Source organism: Epinephelus fuscoguttatus, linkage group LG17, assembly GCF_011397635.1.
Source record: "Epinephelus fuscoguttatus linkage group LG17, E.fuscoguttatus.final_Chr_v1".
NCBI classification, from domain to species: Eukaryota; Metazoa; Chordata; class Actinopteri; order Perciformes; family Serranidae; genus Epinephelus; species Epinephelus fuscoguttatus.
This window is the reverse complement of record NC_064768.1, coordinates 22873616-22894353: the sequence shown is the minus strand read 5'-3', so window position 1 is coordinate 22894353 and position 20738 is coordinate 22873616. Positions and strand designations below refer to the sequence as shown.

The window sequence follows — 20738 nt, the reverse complement described above, 5'->3', positions numbered from 1 at the left end:
TTGCATAGTAAATAGTGGTTTGCTGCTGTATGCTGCTAATGCTCTGAATGTTGCTTACAGAACCTTAAAAATCCTATTTGTCTGTGTCTTTATATGACCTTGTGTTTCTTTTTTTCTGTCTTGATCCCCCTTTGTCTTACAGGACATTTGTATTTTCTACTTTAGTTTCACAGGGAACAAGCAGAGTCTGAGTCTGACATGAACACTAAAAGAGAGGATGGATGAGTTGCCATATTGGCATTCATTAATAAGATTGTATAAAGAGAAAGTATGGCCTGTTTATAACTGCCAGCCATCAGGGACTGGAGCACAACTTTGCCATCAAGTATTCAGAGTTATTCATCATTCACTATTGCATGCTATGTAGTCATTTTGTGTCATGGCCACCTTTTCAGATGTAGTTGTTTTTATGTGTTTGAGGTTTGATGCCATCTTTGATTCAGGATTATTTGTATAAATCAGACCCAGTAACTGAAGACATGACAGAAGTGAGTTGTGGTTAAGTTTAGTACTAAAAGAATAGCTAATTCAGCATAATTCTAAACTTAAAAAAGATCCAAACATCTGACAGGTTGGACAAATTGTTTTAACACCACCCTTCAGGACTTTACAAATCAAACACTTAGTGTGTCTTTGTTAAACTTTCAAATGGCTCTGACACACCAGAAAGCTGAAAAGATATTCCTTTATTTTAAGCGTCAGTGCTTAAATTCATTCCCATCTGGTGTTTGCGCCAAAATCTCTTCATTTGGCTGACCTGTGTGCCTGCCTCCTGTCATCCAGTGCAGTGTGTTGGATGGGGTCCAGGAGCTAGTGTATATAATCCCCCAGCATGCACCGAGCACGCCGCGTCCAGAGCCAGGTTGTTGTTGCCATGAGGACAGCGAAGCAACAGGGGAACTGAGCTGCAGTAACACGCTGCCTCCGGAGTTGAATATTTCAGAATGGGAGGATGAAGCTCTCTTGTTGTGTTATGTGTGTGTGTGTTTCTCTCCTATTGCAGGCTTCATTTGGATGTATTTCTGAGCAACAGAGAGTTTTGAGGTGGACCTGACAGAGCAATAAGATGCACTCTGCTCTTTGAATTCTTTTTGCTTGTATCAACAATTTATCCAGAGACAATTTCAGAAAGAAAAATCACACATGCAAATATGCTTTCTTATTTTTGGTTGTTGTTTTTTTTACCTCAAAATTGTGAAACTGGAGCTATCACAATGACGAGCCCTACAGACTGAAGAGACGGTGAGTTACAAGACTTGAGTTACTTTTGCTTTTTGCCACAAGATCACTGTAATTCGGAGCCTTTTATAACACCATCCATTGTATCTGAGTATCTTGAGGCTGCCGGCCCACAGTAAATAACTGTGATTTTACCTTCGTACACTGTTTTCTCTCTCTAGCGTGTGTGCTCCCAGAGGAGTTCAGGAGGAGTCAGCCTCCATCACTCAGTGCTCTGGGGAGCTGCTGTCATCACCAGCAGTCAGACGATACAGTATTCCCCAGCTCCGTACCCATAGCTGTGCTGAGATGAAATTACCACCTTAAAAACATGATCTGAGAGATGGTTTTCTCTTTTGAAAATTAGACTTTGACCACTTTTTAAAAAAAAAAAAAAAAAAAAAGATTTAAATGTAAAATTATTTAGAAACTCTGAAATGTAGATGTTAAATAAGTCACATGAATCAGTTTGCAAACAAAGGCAAAAAAAAAGACACTAAATTTGCTTTTTTTTGCTTTAGTGAGTATGCATACTTTTATATTTTACTTTTATGTGTTGTTTTGCACAATTTAAAATACACAAAAGTACAAAAATAATAAACAGTCAGTTATAGTCAGTATTCAGTATTCAGTGCAGGGAGAGGCAGAAACACAGGTGGGCTTATTTGAAACCTTTACCTAATGTCATAGGGAACATGAAAATGAACATACAGAGAATAATATGACAACACAAAAGTGAAAGCAAACTAAACAACATTACAAAACAACATATTTAGAAACGGCTCTTTCTGGCCTCTGTTACAAATACATAGGGAAATCAGTCCCAGTGTTGTCTGCCTCTCGCCATCCCTATTCTCACATGTTCTATAGTGTTGTGTTGCTCAGCACAACAACGTGAGAGGAGAGCTCAGGGTGAAATCACACTTTAAGGTGGTTTTATTTCCAGCGCTCTCCTGGCAATTTAACCTGCGCATTTCAGCAAGTCACACGTTTTTTGATGAGCTGATCCCTTAGTCACTTTCACAGGCTTACAGTTGGTTCGCTGCCTCATATTCTTATGATGCCTGTTTACATGTTCATACAGTGAATCAAACCTATATTGATGTATGAATTAGTTGTGGAGTTCTCAGGGGATTAGTGATATTGATTTTTCTCAGTTTCAGTCACTTCTCAGTTAAAAAAAACAACAAAAAAAACCTAGACTTGGACATACTGTACACAAATATATTTTTGCTTTAGCTGCCCTCTAGTGGTGGATTAAACAATGGTTCAAATAAAGAGAGCTTTTCATGATCTGTGGCAACCGTCCATGTCACATCATTTTAGATCTGAGCTTCAAGAAAATACCTCATAATGTAAACCTTAACTAAAGAGACCATTTGTGCTCATGTATATATTGGTTTGGTATACACCTCTTTTGCACAAATCTCACATGTTGCATCGAACAGGAAATTATGCAAAATGGAAAAAAAGACCAAGAAAAGAGCAAAATGAATTCCTGATCATCTCTTTATTACCCTTTATTACAAAATCTTTCACACCAAAATAGTATCCAGTAGATCCCAAGTCTCTGCCAATAGCCAAAAATGTCCAAATAATCTTCTCAGCCTGCAATCTGCTGTCACAGTAACCACAGTATCTAGATAAACGAAATATACAATATTGACTGTAATAAATGCCAGGAGAATATGTGTTCCTCTGACATTATAATGTGCCCAGAGAGAAACCGATGATGTTTACAATAATTGAGAACAGATAATTGAGTGGTTAAGTCCTCAGTGTGATGCCTCATATAGTGCAGGTTTACACTTTCCCTCTATTTCTGCTTTCAAACAGCATCAATAAACAAAAAGACAGACAACCTGTTCTTTCTATTGTGTTTATAGGCCTATGTGTGGACTTTTGTGTGGTGCCAACACCATGAGTTGTGTGTACGTTATCACTGCAGAGAATACCAAGTTCATTCCTGTCATTTGGGAACAGAATGAGTAACATTATAACATAAGCTCAGAGGCCCATTTACTAACTTTATTTTATAGCACTTAAAACAGAAGATACAAAATTCTTTACAGGAAGAAGAAAATGTAAGAGAGGTGTATTTAAGAGGAATTAAGAAGATTAAGAAGAACAAAGTGCAGCCACAAGCTGAAAAATAAAAGACATAAAATCAAAAGAAAGCCAGAAGAGTGAAGTTTTTACCTGCTTTCTAAAGACTGATTTGGTTTTGTGTAAGACTTTACCTGTGTAGCTCATCCTGGATTATTGCAGCACTGTAAACAACATAAACACATACTGAAACCACTGATATTCATAATTTGACAAAGATGATTCAGCATCACCATCTGACAACATTTGCCCACATCTTCCTGGGCTTTCTGCCTTTTTTCCTTTTAATGAAGACAAGACCCTGCATCAGCAGCTGTCTGGTTATGAAAATCCACTTCCTGTTATCTAAGAGTTGAGAAAAAAACATTTAAAGGGTAACTTCGGTATTTTTAAACCTGTATTTTATTGACTGATATTTTTGTGTCTAAGTGATTCATGGTAACATTTTTTGAAAGTGGTCCAGCATTAAGTGAGAATGCTGCAGCAGGGTGCAAAGGAATCACTTGCGACATTTATGAAGCGTCATTTTACTTCCTCTAAAAGTGCTTATTTTTGCCACTGACAGGCTCCGATTGTTATTCTAAGTGCCTACACAGATACACCTTTTTGTTTGAGAGTAAGACATTTTTTGATTGACCAGAAACAGCCTCGAAATCGCTATCGTCAACCTCACAAGACTCCATTTTAGCATCATAAAACACACTTTATTCACAGTTGACAGAGACAAAATAAAACTCCAAGAAGCTGTCTTGGTTTGTCTTTCTACTGTTCCAGAAATGAGAGTCTGGTGCAGTTATAATTAACCCTGAATTTACCCAGTTAGATGTGAAAATTGACTGGCTCCAGACATGCTGAAATTACTGTTAATTTAAATGGAGTCTGGTTGGTTTGGTGATAGCGACCTAGGGGCTGTTTCTGGTAAAACAAAAAGGATGTTACTCTTTACTAAAGGTCTGTCTCTGTGGTGATCCTTTACACGATGATGTCAGACATGAAGAATAACAATCTGTGCCCGTCAGTGACAAAGACACACTTTTATTGGACGTACTTTGACGACTGCGTTAATGCCCAAAGTGATTATAATGCAGCCTGCAGCCCTCTCGCTCAATACTGGACCAATTTCAAAAATTGCTGTTCTCATTAGTCACACAAAAATATGGGAAAAACATGGTTTAAAAAAATGCCGAATTTACCCTTTAAAACAAAACAGTTGTTTTCAGTTTCACTTAGCCAAACCTGAACATTGTCAGCCTTTTTCTGTTGCAGAATGTTTCCCCCATTTTTACTGATGTCAGTAAATCAGTCTTTTCACATCTCTCTCTCTCTCTCTCTCTCTCTCTCTCTCACACACACACACACATGCAGGCAAGCCACCAGATGTTTGAGGGGGTTGCTGTCCACCATTGGCTGTGCTTGGGAGCTCTCTACTTGTTGGCAGTGGGGGTGGCATTGACATCTGAAACACGCCGGCCGTGTCCACAGCTCTGCCGCTGCAACACCGTGCTGCTGGAGGTGAACTGCTCCGATGGCCAGCTTACTACAGTGCCCGACGGTCTCCCGCAAAACACAAAACTGCTAAACTTAACACATAATAAGATCAAGACTCTGGTGCACCAGCAGTTTCAGACTTTGACACAACTCATAGACTTGGATTTGAGTGATAATATAATGGTGATAATTGAAGTGGAAGCCTTTCTCGGCTTGCAAAGTCTGATAACTCTGCGCCTTGCTCGCAACCACCTGAAGATCATTCCTGTGGGCGTGTTTGCTGGTCTGCCAAAACTGAAGTTACTGGACATAAGCAGTAATGAGATCCTTGTTCTTCTAGATTTTACTTTCCGTGACTTATCGGCCCTGCAGTTTATCAAAGCAGCAGATAATGACTTTGTTTTCATTTCTCGTCAAGCTTTCATTGGCTTAACCAGCCTGCAAGAGCTGCATCTTGATGGCTGCAACCTCACTGCTGTGCCGACGGAGGCGCTCGCACAGCTAACTGGGCTGAGAAGGCTTCATTTTCGCCGTCTGGGCCTCACCACGCTGCCAAACTACTCTTTCCGTCATTTAGAGCGCCTTACGGAGCTTGTCATTTCTCACTGCCGCTGGCTGGAGACCCTGTCAGGAAATAGTCTCTTCGGCCTGAACCTTACATCTCTCACCATAAGACACTGTAACCTCAGTGCTGTCCCATACATCCCTCTGCATCATCTTGTATATCTCGTTTACCTTGACCTTTCTTTTAACCCAATTGCCTACATTCATGGGAACCTGCTTGAAGACTTGCTCCGGCTCCAAGAGCTCCATCTGGTGGGGGGATCATTGCTGTGTGTCGAAATCGGAGCATTCAGGGGTCTGGCTCATCTCAGATTGCTGAATGTATCCAGAAACCTTCTCACCACACTGGAGGTAGGAGCTTTCCATTCAGTGGACACCCTAAGAACTCTGGGGCTTGGTAACAACCCACTAACGTGTGACTGCCGTCTGCTGTGGGTAGTGCAAAGACGACCATATCTGGACTTTGGTGGAAATTCACCGACTTGCACAACCTCAGCTCAGTTGCAGGGCTGGTATTTTCTGGACTTTACTGAAGCCGAGCTCCCAGGCCTGCTCACATGTCGACAGCCTCGTATTCTGTACCAAAAACCTCCAGAAGTGAGAGTGGATCAAGGACACACTGTGGTGTTTGATTGCAATGCAGAAGGTGACCCTCTGCCATCTGTCACCTGGATCAGCCCACAGTTAAAACCTCTATCACCCATTGGTAGAATACGAGCTCTCTCTAATGGCTCGCTGGAGGTTCGTTACGCTCAACCTCAAGACAGTGGTGCTTATCTTTGTGTGGCATCTAACGCGGCAGGAAATGACAGCCTGTCCCTCAGCCTTCATGTCCGAGCCTTTCCACCGTCTTCTAAAACCCCCCTTCGTCTTAAGGGATGGTTTGCCTTTCCATCTGCCTCTCCAGGTGTGAATGGAAATCACAATATCCCATTTGATGTCAAGACGTTACTGGTAGCTGGAACCATCGGGTTTGTTTCATTTTTCAGCTCTGTGAGCGTATGTTTCATCTTCATGTTCTTCTGGAGCAAGAGTAAAGGGCAGATAAAGCACACAGCCACAATAGCGTATGTGCCACGAAGTGCCATGGCAAGTAATAACGGAGGGAAAGGCAATACGGAGACAAGCAGGTTCACCATGAAACTAATATGAAATTAAATCATGCGGTCCGTTCTAGAGAGGAGGAGACCTCTTTGAATAATTCGGCGACCAGAAAAAACCTCCTGAACAATGAACACTGACACTAACTGCGAGAAATTTCTGATGGTTGCAATTTGCAGTCCTCATCACTAGGTTCCACAAAATCCTCCTACATCTTACGCACTGCTCCTTTAACAGCATGTAAAATTGCATCCAACGAAGGCGGGCTGATTCATATAAATGTGAGCATGTTAGCTATGTTGTGCAAAAGTGACAAAGACAAGACATGCAATAAATTGTGCTGGTGAAAGCCCCTCTGGATGTTAATGTGAGTTTACATTTTAGGAACATCTAGAAGAGTGCAACCATGATTAACTTTATTTTCATTTCTCCTTATTTGTGAGACAGACGCTTGATTATAAAAAAAACCCTAAATACAAAGTAACCAAAGTTAGCAATACTTAATGAACATAATGCATGCAATATTTAGAGATGTAAATTATTCAGTCAACTGCTTGTTGCCATTACCCTTACTGATGTTTATATAAAGAAACAGTTTAAGACCTTGTTTGTTTTGTTCATTTGATTTTTTTATAAACAGAAATAGACTTTTTAATTGAAATAATTATGATGGATCTCAGATGGTAGCCTTGAGATAACTAAAAAAATATACTAGGAATGTTAACCTTATTTGAAGGTTAATGGACACAGTACTTGCATCTGTATTGCATGTCATTTCGACTTAATTTGCATACAAATATTTTGCTAGTATTCTAATATTGTCACATTTATTGCTGTAGGCCACTTATTTTTTAGGCTAATGGATGTGAGGAATGTGTGTTTTCTTTAATTCCCCAGCATTTCACAAGTTTGCTTTCTAATAACATTAAAAAGAAAAGTAATTTTGTATCTTGTTGTGTGTACTTCTTCAGTGGTTTTTGGTACAAAATATATGCATGAGACATCAGATAACCAATTGTGTTTATGTTTTGAATGCTTGGTAAACAGGTAAAATAAATGATTTATTTTATATCAGTACATCAATAACGAGTAATAACTATTGACCACAAACAGAAAGAAGAGACAATTGATTGAAACAAGCTGATTGCCAAGATAAGATGATCATCACAACTTAAAAAAAAAGAAAAAGAAAATTAACCTTAGTGAACAATTCAGAATAACAACCCTGATTTTTTTTAACCAGGGACATCATATTATTAAGTAAAAGGACATGAAACTGAGTTAAAAAAAAGAAAGAAAAAGAAAAAGGGATGACAGCCAAAATAAAGGGAAAAAAATAAGAGAATACTTAAGAGATTATTATCACAACTGCCACAAGGAGGTTCATCCAAAAGATGTTGCCATGGCAATACATTAGCGCTCCACTGGTTCCTATAGCAACAGTATCAGTGTGTGGTGTGTGGCCGCCATTCTAGATGTACCAGCCAAACAATACAGAATAAAAGATATGAATGTGAATGAAATAAAGCGACATAAAGCTATATCAAGTCAAATAGTACACAACGCTGTGTACAAATTTGCATACTTCGAATTGTGGGCCTGTAATTATTACGGTCAGCGCATAGGTAAAAGCAGAGTTTTATTTTGAAGGTTACGTCGTACCATAGCACCGGAAATACGTCACGTGCCCCGGATGTATTGGCCAGGGACAAAAGACAGCGGCTAAGTTAGCTGTGCTCTTGTTTGTGTTTGAATGGACCACTCTTTTTGCATATTAGCGTGAATTCAAAGTGTATTCATAACTTAACTAACGATGGATATGAACAGATAATTGAGGTAACCAAAGCGAGTAACGAGGAGGTAAATTAGGCTCCCTAAAACAGTCTGTACCAGTTAAGTTAGCATAAAACTAGCTAGCTCGCTACTAGCCAAACGTTTGTTAGCATTGTTTAGGAATTACAGCCATGACTCTGGCAGTGGACCGAGAACCTAGAAAGACTGCGGGAAACCGCATGTCAAAATTACTGGATGCCGAAGAAGAGGACGAATTCTACAAGACCACTTACGGAGGCTTCAACGATGTAAGTATCCAAACTAACAGATACGGAGTGAGCTAATAAGTTAGCATTACGTTAGCTCCTTGCTAGCTGAGCTGGTCTCTCAAACAGCGGGTCGAATACTGAAGCTGATTTAATCACACTGTTTATTTTCATTACATTGCCTAATGGACACATTGTCAAATGGAATGATATTACGGTCTTATGTTAACGGACTATAATTAAGTTATTATTACTTTTACTTGCACTAAACATTTATTAAATGACAGACGAGACATCGCAAGTTATCAGAGGCCACTCAAAGGTCCCACAGGACAATTCAGTAATGTTACGTTGCACAATAATGTTACCTCTACTATATACTAAACGTTTTTCTTCCCCACAATTCTTCATATTCCCAAACCGAGTCTCTTTCTGTCGACTGTATAATTAGTCTTAGTCTTAGTGACAGGCAACAAATATGCCCAAATTAATTCGTTTTTATGTGATAAATCATAGAAATACTCAACAACTAAAATGATTTTCACTGAAAACAATTCTGTTGATAGACAGTTTAATTAATGGACTAGCTGCCTGTACTACTCCAGGCTCAAGAAGAAACATACAATTGGATATAGAGGCCAATAAGCTGCATGTATTATTTAGGAGTAAATAGGGAAAGCATGTGAAACTGCTTATTTGTTTAGGGGTCTATATTTAGTCATTTCTTATTGATTTAAAAGGATGGAGAAAAAAGCTATGCCTCAGTGTATCACAATACCAGTTAACAGCAGCACACACATTGCAGTGGTGCTGATTCAACCATAAAGTTAAAGGGCTATTGTATTATGTTATCTTTAGTTAGGGTTACCTAATAGACTTGCAAGTGCGTATCATGTACATATGACTGTGCTCATTCCATTCCTACAGTGAATGCCACAGCCAATATTTAAGAAGATCATGGACTTAAGTTCAGCGTGGGTGCTTCAGAAATTGCTTCTTAGACTGCAGTTTTTGAAGAGTGGGACAATGTGTGCTTAAACGTATAAGAGAAGAAATACAATACAATACATACAATCTCAAAGATGCAATAGATGTTAACCACCAACATGGAAAGAACACACCAAAGGATGAGTCTTCAAAATGTACCTTTAATTAATGCCTGTGGCAGATCTGGTGATTAAAACCACCGTGCCAGTGTGATTCATCTGAAACTGTGACCACGACTCCAAAATTTCCTGGCCCAGTCTATCTTAACAGCTGACAGATTTGTGAAGGCTGGTTGAGAGTGCCAGCCTCTCCTGCGTCACAGTCAAAGAAAGGGGAAAGGCTATTATGGCTTCAGGCTGTATTGTGTGTCAGAACATTACATGCTATTATTTGATATTGCAGCAACTTAATGTAAGGCTTACATTTTAAGATGCTGAGTTGTGTGCTCAGTTTACACAGTCCAGGTCATTTTCTTCAAACAGCTGCCGGATCAAGGGTCAACTTGTGTAGGGGGATTTGGCAGCGGCTGTTCTGGCAGTTCTGATGTTAGTCTCAGCTAAGGTTGACAGGAGTAGCTAGATTAAAAAAAAATCACAAACCAATCCTGAGGCACCTCAGTCATCTCTGCTGGTACTGTGATGGCAGTGTGACCATGCCTGTGCACATGCTTAAATTTGAGGGCTAGTGTGATTTTAAATGTCCGTTGAGTACTTTCAAATTGTGACCGATGTTGGTCTTTGTCATCGCAGTTTGTTTTTATTTGCATATGTTTACATGTACAATTACATAATGCTGCAGCTTTTCTCTTATCTACGTACTTAGTATTCAAGAACAGATTATTTTTCTTCCTTTTACCTCTGTTAGTTTTTTTCATGCTGCCTTTAAAAACTCATCAATTCCCTGGATTAAAAAAAAAACTGCTGCTAATTGAATTTTCATCAGAGTTAATGTTCTTGTACATAAGGTGTTGGTATTATTTTTGTTTACCCTTTGTAAATACACTTTGTGCCTGCTGTATCACCTTGAGATTTGCTCGGTGTCAACACAAGGACAGAGAGAGAGCTGCCTCTCTGTATGTGTTTGTGTTGTAGATCTGTGAGTGTGAGTAGACTCTGAATTAAAAATAAACCTGCTTGTTGTATGGGAGAGCTTCTCCCTTACTAAAGTGTGTCGGATATCGGGGGTATATTGTCAGAAATTGAATATAATATTAATAATTGTGTTTTCATGAGTGTATAATCACCTGAAAATAAGAATCATTGTGTTTTCGGTACCTTAGAATGAGCCATTATATCTACATATGGAGCAGGTCCTCTTCCACAGAGTCCACCATGTAAATTCTACAGTAGTTCTACAGTAGTAGCACAAACCAAATACTGACTCTAGATAGGGCCAGGTGTGTTTTTGTGTCAGCCACCGGAGTCCTCCTACACACTTGGCACACAGGAGAAGATTCAGTTAGTTGCAATCTACAACTTCACCGCTGGATGCCACTCAGTCCTACACACTGGACCTTTAATGGTCTCTGCTCAGCACACATGCATATCATGTGTAACTCTGCTACACTGTTCTGCACTAGCCTGATTAGCGTTAAAATAGTGGCAAGTCACCTGTTTAAACTCTATCAAAGAGTCAGTACAACTTATAGAAAACCTCAGAGGAAATTTGGTTTATCAAACTGATTTTTAAAGGTTATTATTGTGTTAGCTAAATCATGCTCTTTTGTTTCCTTTCAGGAATCAGGAGATGATGAGTATCACGGAGAACATTCGGATACAGAGGATGAGGTGGACAGCGACTTTGACATCGATGAGGGCGACGAGCCAGACAGCGACCAGGAGGAGGATGCACCTCGAAGGAAGAGTCGAGTTGTCACTAAAGCATATAAGGTAGCAACAGTCTTTCAGGAGCTATTAGACTTTGAATCAAGTTTCTGCATTAAAGATTGAATTTGATTATCTCGTCAGTCTACATTCATATCTGAGAGATTTATTTCAGTGACACTGCAGCATAAAATTTTATGTTTTTGGTGATAGATTCTCAATATGAACATGTAAAATTCATACATGAATGAAACAGATTTGCAGTTAATAGGCCATATTTGTTTAATCCAAGGAACCGATAAAGGTGGCAAAACCCAAACCCAAAAGACCCTCCGAGGAACAGAAGAAGACTGAGAAGGTTAAAGTGGAGCTCAAGAGGAGGATTCCACAAGAATTCCAAGATTTTGCAGAGAGTAAGATTCCTACAAACCACCCAAAAAATGCCTACACACTGTTTAAAAACTGTTTAATTCATTAACCATAACTTCATAAGCACACAATGATGACATCACAGCTGCATCAGAGAGCAGATTTTTGAACATAAATATTTTTTGAGCAGGATTCTTCTTTTCTGTATACCTTAATCATTCTTTAGCGCGGAAGTCTGTGCGACAGTCCACCAGCGAACATACCCGAAAGACCAATCTGCGCCTGCAAGAGCGTCAGGATGCCCCTCGGAGACGGAGAGGTGCTCATCGTGACCGGCCTCTTACCCAGGAAGAGCTGCTGGCTGAGGCCAAAATAACAGCTGAGATCAACATTCGATCTTTAGGTAAAAACACTTGGGTGAAGTTACTCAAATGTAAAGAGAGTTTTAGTTCCAACATTTTCTGAGTAGAAAGAAAAGAAAAAAAAAGTTAAAAAGAGTGCTTAAAAATTATAATAATTCTGTAACATAATTTTAAAATGTAATAATAATAAGAATTATAAAATAGTTTTTTTCCAAGGCTTTTTTCTTTTTTCCCTATTTATAAAAAAAATCTAAATCTGTTATTAATTGCATTTCTTACTAAGTTGCTCATTGTTTTTTTCCCCCATGTTTTTGAAAAATAAATCACACCAATTTGCTCAGGGTTCAAAGGTTTAAATACTTGTGAAAGGCGTCTGAAAGCAGCACAAGAAAAGTGATGTTGCTCCAGTTTTCGAAGGGTTAAATAAGCCGTGAACATGGCAAGGCCAATGCTGACAGAGTCAACCGATAACTTGGTACTTATCTGTCATTAAATTTATATTAAAAGAATGTGTTGACGCTCTCCTGTCTTGATTTTGTGTTGAACAGATGTCTAAAGCTTTATTCAGAATATATGTGAATCAATGTAGCCATCTGTTTGGCAAGGAGATGCACAACATCATTGTAAATATTGTATAATGATTAATTTATCAGTGGTTGTTGTTACCAAATTATAAATGAATATGAATTTACTTATTTAAAATGAATTTGTCTCAAGTTAAATCTAAAGTTTCTTTTAATGATAATACACTTGAAATAAGGATGTCCTGATTCATTTTACTTTCTGTATATAGAGAACTATGAGCGTCTGGAGGCGGACAAGAAGAAACAAGTCCACAAGAAGCGGCGTTTCGAGGGACCAACCATCCGTTACCATTCAGTCTTGATGCCACTCGTCTCTCACTCAGTCCTAAAAGAAGAAAATGTGGACGTTGAAGGGTGCGTATGATCCAGACTGAGGTTGCTTCAGAAAAATGTCTTCTGGGCCTTTGGCTGCTTTAAGTAATCCACCTTAACTGCATTTACCATAAGTATTTAATCCTTTTAGACGATAATATACCAAAACATTCTATTTTAATGATTTGTAGTTAATTCATCTGGCAACAACTTGACCGAAGCAAAAGTTAAGATAAAGAGAAACATCGATGAGAAAACAAATCTGCAACTGATCTTTCAAATTTTCATCATGTTTCTATTTTCCATAGGTTGGATCAGGATGTCCCTCAAACTGCACCACAAAATCCCACCACACCGTCCCAGCAGCCTGCCGGAGGCCTGTGCTCCCGTACTTACATAACTTTCAGTGACGACGAAGCTTTCGAGGTGGCCTTTCCACACAGCGCCCAGCCGAGTCCTCAGCTGCCCATCCAGGAGGTTTGTCCTGTCACCCACAAGGCCGCACTGTACCGAGACCCGGTCACTGACATACCTTATGCGAACACACGAGCCTTCCGCATCATTCGAGAAGCGTACCGTAAATATGTGGCTGCTCATGGATTTCCAAACACTTCCGGTGGGGTTACGGGACTTGACTCATCAGCAACGAAGGGTTCCCGCCAGAAAATGGTTGTAAAGCAGACTGCTATGGCGACATAGATTAATTTCAAGAAGAATTTAGGAAATATGTTGTCCTTTTTAAAATGTTATAGCTCAACTAGAGTGACTTGATTAAGGGACATGAGCAAAAGCTATAACCAAGACATCTGTTCAACACCATGGGATAAATACCTTTTCGATCTAGTTTCATCTTCATCCACACAAAGTATCCTTGGCACCAGAGATTTATTGTAAATGATGTTTGGGATTCAGCGGTTAATGCTAATGTTAATGTGACTGTTACATTACAGCTGTTGAAGCAATTAAAGGCAAATATGTTCAGTTCACTGTTGACTGGACAACATAAATTTACAGGACATATCTTAGTAAAAAACAAGTATTACCACAACTCCATCTGCACAGAGGTAGCTTTTGAATTTTTTCTTTTCCCTACAATAAAATGCCTTTTTTACTGTCCATATATTTGGTTTCTACGTATGTACATATTTGTCAACAAAAATAAATGTTTGAAACTTGGAATAATTCACATTTACTATGTATATGAACTACATCACATTTCAGAAACGTCAAACACTGCAACAGCTACACTGGAAACACTCAACATCGGTCTGTCTTTCGAGGGTTTTGTTCATTGGATCTTATCTGTCGTCATGATTTACAGTCTGTATCACCCTCATCCATCATCATATTAAAATTTATTCCATCTGTAATGCCCTTCACACTTCAAAACCATCCTGAATTCACTCATACAGTAAGATTTTGTGTCATTAAAAGTAGTTTAACCTTGGTTTACCCCAAAGACAAATGACTAAACTTCCTCCTTGTTCTTAAAAACCTTAATTTCACATTCAGTTGAACGCCATTACTGAAAACACATGAGATAGTTTTGGTAAAACTGGGCCCAGGAGTTTAATTTGCTCTATGTATCAGGCAAATCATTGTGACAGATCTAATTGATCAAAGCTGTAATTCCTCCCTGCTAGTGCTCATTAACTTAACAGAACAAGCAGTTTGATATGACAGGACTTGTATGGTTTCTGACAGAAAAGCTTCGTTTCTTCCACTTTTAATGTCCGTATTCCTTCTTTTTAATGTTAAGTCTGATACTTCATAAAGGACAAGACGAGATGTCTGAATAATGCTGGTCACATAAATCACGTCAATGTCTAAAGTAAGCCAGACAGCGATTTACAAGCATTTTGAATATGTTTGAGCCGGTCATGAAGCCATTATAAAAGGTGTTATTTCTGTTCCTGGTAAATAACAGAAAATTGTTAAAGCTCCAGTCTCGAGTGTCACAGCGAACAATACCGCTGTGTTGATCCCTTTGGGACTTGAAATAGTGTTTCCTATATTTATTCTCTCAGGGTACAATCGCAGAGCAACAGAGTCACCCTGTGCACCACTCAGTGCTTGTCTAGCGCTGCACCTTTGACCCCTCACATACTGAACATCTCCTCTGCACAGCGTCCAGTAGCTTTCGGCCATCGTCAGTGGTCTGTGTTACATAAAAGCCTCCTGTAGAACAAAAATAATGTAAACATTTAGTCACCCATGGGTCAAGGGTAAAAATCACACCACTGAAACACGATGAGTAGCTTTCACATTAATTCTATTATTAGTTTGTTTTTCAGCTGCAGTATGGCACTCTTGATTTTCACACTTCAGCCGGGAACATGACTGATGACGGTGATGGCGTCATGACTGACAGGTGAAGCCAACCTTGAGTTCCTTTTGGAGTTTCAGGTACAAAACCTGCTGAGTCTGCCTTCATATCAGTTTAGCCCTCAGCAGATGGTTCAGGCAGAAATTTTTACCTTTTGAAGGAAAGCTCCCAAAATTCAGATTTGACGTTGCTGCCAAAAGGATCATGTTGCACTCAAGCGGATTTTCTCCTGCTGTTCCTGTAATGTCCTGATGATGTTGAGCAGAGCATCTAGCTGCGCAGTCAACCATGTCTTTGTTCTGTTACTAGTAACCAGGCTGCAAAAAGCTCAAGCTTTATTAGATGTTCGGGTCTTTCATTAAGGGGGGGGGAAAAAAACAAAAAAAAAAAAAAGAAAATGCATTTTGCATGATCTCACGTGGACCCCCCTGACCTCTGCTAATGCACTCGCTTCAAATGTCCCGGACAATCAGGTTGTTTTGGTGGTTGATGGGAAAAATGAGCTGATAGAAAAAAACTTCAAATAAAACCAAAACATCCAGAATGAACCAAGATGGTTAAATTTAGAGGCAAAATGATATGTTTATGGACTGATTAGTCTTGTTTGCAGAAATGTAACAGCCAACAGTTTTGATAAGTCATTTTTTTTTCAAGCACAAAAAACAAGACTGATTTTAAATAATATAATGATAAATTTTATTTATAAAGCACCTTTCATACAAGAAATGCAGCACAGAGCGCTTCACTTAATGAACATAAAACAAACAAGGCAATTCAACATAAAAGGACATTTAAAAACACTTTAAAACAAGAATTAATAGATTACAAAAAAATAGTTTAAAGTAGTGGTGATTTTAGATCCTATTAATCGAAATCTCAAAGTGTTACTCCTTGTGACACATTTTAGGTCTTCCGACATCATTAACTCAAAGCCTATAATTCCCAGTGGGCACAGCACTCACCAACAGACATTGATTAACCAAATTAAGCGTCTTTCAGATCCCCCAGAACGTTTTTTTTTTTACCATTGGTGGAGAAAACAAGCAATTAAAGAACGTTGAATTGCAGTGAAGGTAATTGTAATTGGCATGTTTTTTTAAGATCAAACGATTACCTGAAAAATAATATGCATTTTTTTAAAAAATTATTGATTAATTGCATGAGTTATTTGAATGCCAAACTTTCCCTGCTTCCACCCTGTAAATTCTGATGATGTGCTGGATTTTCTGGGGGGTATTTTGTTTCATTGTGAACTATCTTTAGTTTTTTGACTGTTGGTCGTATAAAACAAGATATTTTAAGGAGTAAATACGTACGTAAGTAAAATAAAGTTTATTTGTATAGCACCTTTCACAGATACAGAATCCCAAAGTGCTTAACATTAAAAATAATTGCACAATATAATCTATAAAAGAGACAGGTAGCAATGATACACAGCACAGGACTGAAATAAAACACAGCAGCAAATAATGACAGAAACAAAAAAACACTTTATTAGCTGTTTGAATAGGCTAACCAAAAGCCTGTCCGAATGAAAATGTTTCTAGTTTACTCCTTGAATATGTATTCTTTCAAACTGCTATAAAGAAAACATTCAAATTCTACATTTAGACATTTATTTTATTACATTTTGTCTACTTGTATTATGTTATTATGTAAATCTTTGAATGCCGTTTTCTCAAAATGAGTTTTTTGTCATACTCCAAGTCAAACATCTCAGCCTCTGTAGCACCTATGTACACCAAACTTTCCAGTTATACACCTAGCTATATTCTGAAGATATTTACAGAGGGATTTGTTAATAAATCATTCATAGCCTGATTTCTGTGACATTTAATTCCCTAAATTATGGCGAAAATTGATTTTTTTTAAGGCTATGGACAGTATATTTTGATTTTCTAGGTAATAAAAGCAGATATCCTTAAATCCCTCTGTAACTGTCTTCATTTTATACAGTCAGGTCCATAATTATTTGGACAATGATACAGTTGTCATCATTTTGGCTCTGTACACCACCACAATGGGTTTTAAATGAAACAATGAATACCTGCTTAAAGTGCAGACTCTCAGCTTTCATTTAGGACTTTTTTCCTAAAGAAGTGTTGGGACACATAGGCATCACCAGATGCTGGGTTTCTTCCCTGGTGATGCTCTGCCAGCCCTTTACTGTAGCCGTCTGCACTTCCTGCTTGTGTTTTGGGTGTTTTGCCCTCAGTTTTGGCTTCAGCAAGAGAAACACATGCTCAATTGGATTCAGGTCAGATGATATGACTTGGCCATTGCAGAACATTCCACTTCTTTGCCTTAAAAATGTCTTTGGTTGCTTTTGCAGTATGCTTCAGGTCAATGTCCATCTGCACTGTGAAGCATCGTCCAATGAGTTTTGAAGCATTTGGTTGAATCTGAGCAGATAATGGTGCCCCAAACACTTCAGCTTTCATCCTGCTGCTCTTGTCAGCAGTCACATCATCAATAAATACAAGAGAACCAGTTCCACTGGCAGCCATGCATGGCCATGACATAACAACATACCTCCACCATGCTTAACTGATGAGGTGGTGTGCTTTGGATCATGAGCAGTTCCTTCCCTTCTTCCTTCTCTTGTCTTCTCATCATTCTGGTAGTTGATCTTTGTTTTATCTGTCCATAGTATGCTGTTCCACAACTGTACAGGCTTTTTAGATGGTTTTTGACAAACTCTAATCTGGCCTTCCATTTTTAAGGCTAATCAATGGTTTGCATCTTGTGATAAACCCTCTGTATTTATTCTAGTGAAGTCTTGTCTTGCTTACAAGAGCAGCAGGATGAAAGCTGAAGTGTTTGGGGCACCATTATCTGCTCAGATTCAACCAAATGCATCAAAACTCATTGGACGATGCTTCACAGTGCAGTTGGACAATGACCTGAAGCATACTGCAAAAGCAACCAAAGACATTTTTAAGGCAAAGAAGTGGAATGTTCTGCAATGGCCAAGTCATATCATCTGACCTGAATCCAACTGAGCATGCGTTTCTCTTGCTGAAGCCAAAACTGAGGGCAAAACACCCAAAACACAAGCAGGAAGTGCAGACGGCTGCAGTAAAGGGCTGGCAGAGCATCACCAGGGAAGAAACCCAGCATCTGGTGATGCCTATGTGTCCAACACTTCAGGCAGTCATTGACTGTAAAGGGTTTGCAACCAAGTATTAAAACTGACTGTTTAATTGATGATTATGTTAGTTTGTCCAAATACTTATGAGCCCTTAAAGTTGGGGGACTGTGTGAAGAAATGGTTGTAATTCCTACATGGTTCATACTACATTTTTGAAAAAAGCCCTAAATGAAAGCTGAGAGTCTGCACTTAAAGCAGGTATTCATTGTTTCATTTAAAACCCATTGTGGTGGTGTACAGAGCCAAAATGACGACAACTGTATCATTGTCCAAATAATTATGGACCTGACTGTATGTTAACAAAATGCAAAAATTATTTTATTTAATTATTTTATCAGATGTTCAGATTTATCTTCTCAAAATATATGCAAATTAGTGCATATTTAATGAGATAATGCCTACTTTGCATAATTAACAATTAAAAAAAACCCTGTAATACATTTTTTTTTTCATACTGTTGTAAGTAATCAACTGAGGAAGTTTCATGATGATATCTATTATTTTAAAATTTTACCCTATTCACCTGTAGTGTCTCACCTTAAGAGCTGAGCAGCTGCATTTTGGACAGTTTGGTGACAGTTTTGGGAAGCATGATTCAAATAAGTAGAAAGAGCATTTCAATAATCTAAATGAGAAGAAACAAAAGTGTGAAGAATCATCTCCATTTCATTTTAACATGCTCTATTAACTGTTTTCTAACGTTTTTGAGACCAATCAAACAGATTAATCAATAATAAAACATAAGCATTAGGTACAGTCTTAGAAAGATTCATATATTTCCTGACATAATCCATTCTCAAACTGCTTAAGCTTTGTGTTCAATGTGTTAATGAATACCCAACGCACTGTCACTGAGGATCTTTTGAAACACTGTCACTTTGCACATGTGTAGGTGAACAATAATTGCTATTAATTATGACACTGATCCACTAAAAGGAATAAATGAATCCATTATACAACAGCCACTCACACAGATATGAATATTGATTTTTAGGTCATCATAAATGCCACAGCGAGGACTGTACCTCCAGTGTTGAGGCCAAATTTTCTGTGAGAATCCAGGGCTGCATTCAGCGCCAACGAAACATAGCAAAGTGTTTATTTAAATGGAAAAGGTGGTGCGTTGAGTACCAGGTTGTGTAACGCAATGCACTGCCTTTTAAAAAGGTAATTAGTTTAATTACATTTAATTCAAAGAGGCTTCATTGGCATTGGAAACATACAGTTTGTTTGGATTGCCAAAGCAAATGTGAAATAAAAACAAAAATGCTGTGTACAATAAATAAAGATCCACTAGAATTTGGTTTATGAGAGAAAACCTCAAAGCCAGTTGCACACCTTTTCAAGAAGACGTGTCATTCAACCATTTTCAGATTGGTCCTCCCCCAGGCTGCTCAGTTGACACCAGGGGTAAAAATCAAATTTACTCCACTTCCCATGCAGTGAGCTGGTCTCTGTCATGATGTGAACAGTGGTGGCGAAGTGAAGAACAGAGGCGGATCGGCTATCTGGAAGTTTTCCTGGTGGGTCGTCCGACAACCGACCTGGCTTGCTCTGTATTTGTCATATGCTGAGTTGACAGTGACAGACTGATTGTGCTGTGTATTAATCATGACAGTCTGCCAACCAAATTAACATCGAATGACAGAAGACCAGACAAAGAAAATCCTCCTCAGACTGACGTGACCAAATGCCACAAATGGATTCTTTTTTTTTTTTTTTTTTGGGTAGCAGAATGAACAAGTATTAGTTATGCTAACAGCAGCCATGGTGTGCTGCTCTGGCAGTTTAACAAGCAGTTTTAGGACAACAAAATGAGTCCAGATTTGGATGAAAGGCCCGTGGAAGGATGGCTAAAAAAAGGAGTGGTGGGCGTATAGCAAAGACACATTGTCTCAAATGATTTCAGCAGCCTTTTTATGGTTGAGATATATAATTTAGCATGTTTGTTTAATATCAACAGCACATTGTTGTCACATTCTTTCACTGTAACACCCTAAGTCAGACTGTATTTAGCAAATTCTCCACTTTTTGAGGTTACAGATTACAAAGAAAATGTTGCACAAAGCCATGTCTAAAGGATTTGAATTGTCATGGTGTCACTTTACACCAGCAGCAACAGCAGGAGCGAGATTGAAGAAAAGGCATTTATTTTATCATGCCTTTTCAATTCTATCAATTCTTGTTCTTTGAAAGCAACTGCTGCCCACACACTGTGCCGCTTGTTTTGGTGAAGAAGAAGAAGAAAAAAACGACCATATTAATTCAAAAATAACAAGTTATCCCTTAAAGCAATGATGATGAATTC

At 38.6% G+C, this 20738-nt stretch overlaps 2 protein-coding genes across 2 annotated transcripts; both read left to right on the top strand.

Moving 5' to 3' along the window:
• The first annotated feature begins 859 nt into the window (after positions 1 to 859).
• On the top strand, positions 860 to 7368 carry LOC125905315 (leucine-rich repeat and immunoglobulin-like domain-containing nogo receptor-interacting protein 1). The gene is made up of 2 exons (XM_049603241.1): positions 860 to 1242; positions 4690 to 7368. Exon 2 carries the CDS (start codon positions 4702 to 4704, stop codon positions 6526 to 6528), a length of 1827 nt encoding a protein of 608 aa, XP_049459198.1. The 5' UTR covers positions 860 to 1242; positions 4690 to 4701; the 3' UTR covers positions 6529 to 7368.
• A 788-nt stretch (positions 7369 to 8156) lies between these two features.
• On the top strand, positions 8157 to 14325 carry vps72a (vacuolar protein sorting 72 homolog a). The gene is made up of 6 exons (XM_049603175.1): positions 8157 to 8558; positions 11240 to 11392; positions 11619 to 11739; positions 11922 to 12098; positions 12851 to 12995; positions 13262 to 14325. The coding sequence occupies exons 1-6, from the start codon at positions 8442 to 8444 to the stop codon at positions 13650 to 13652; spliced, it is 1104 nt and encodes a 367-aa protein (XP_049459132.1). The 5' UTR covers positions 8157 to 8441; the 3' UTR covers positions 13653 to 14325.
• Positions 14326 to 20738: the final 6413 nt, after the last annotated feature.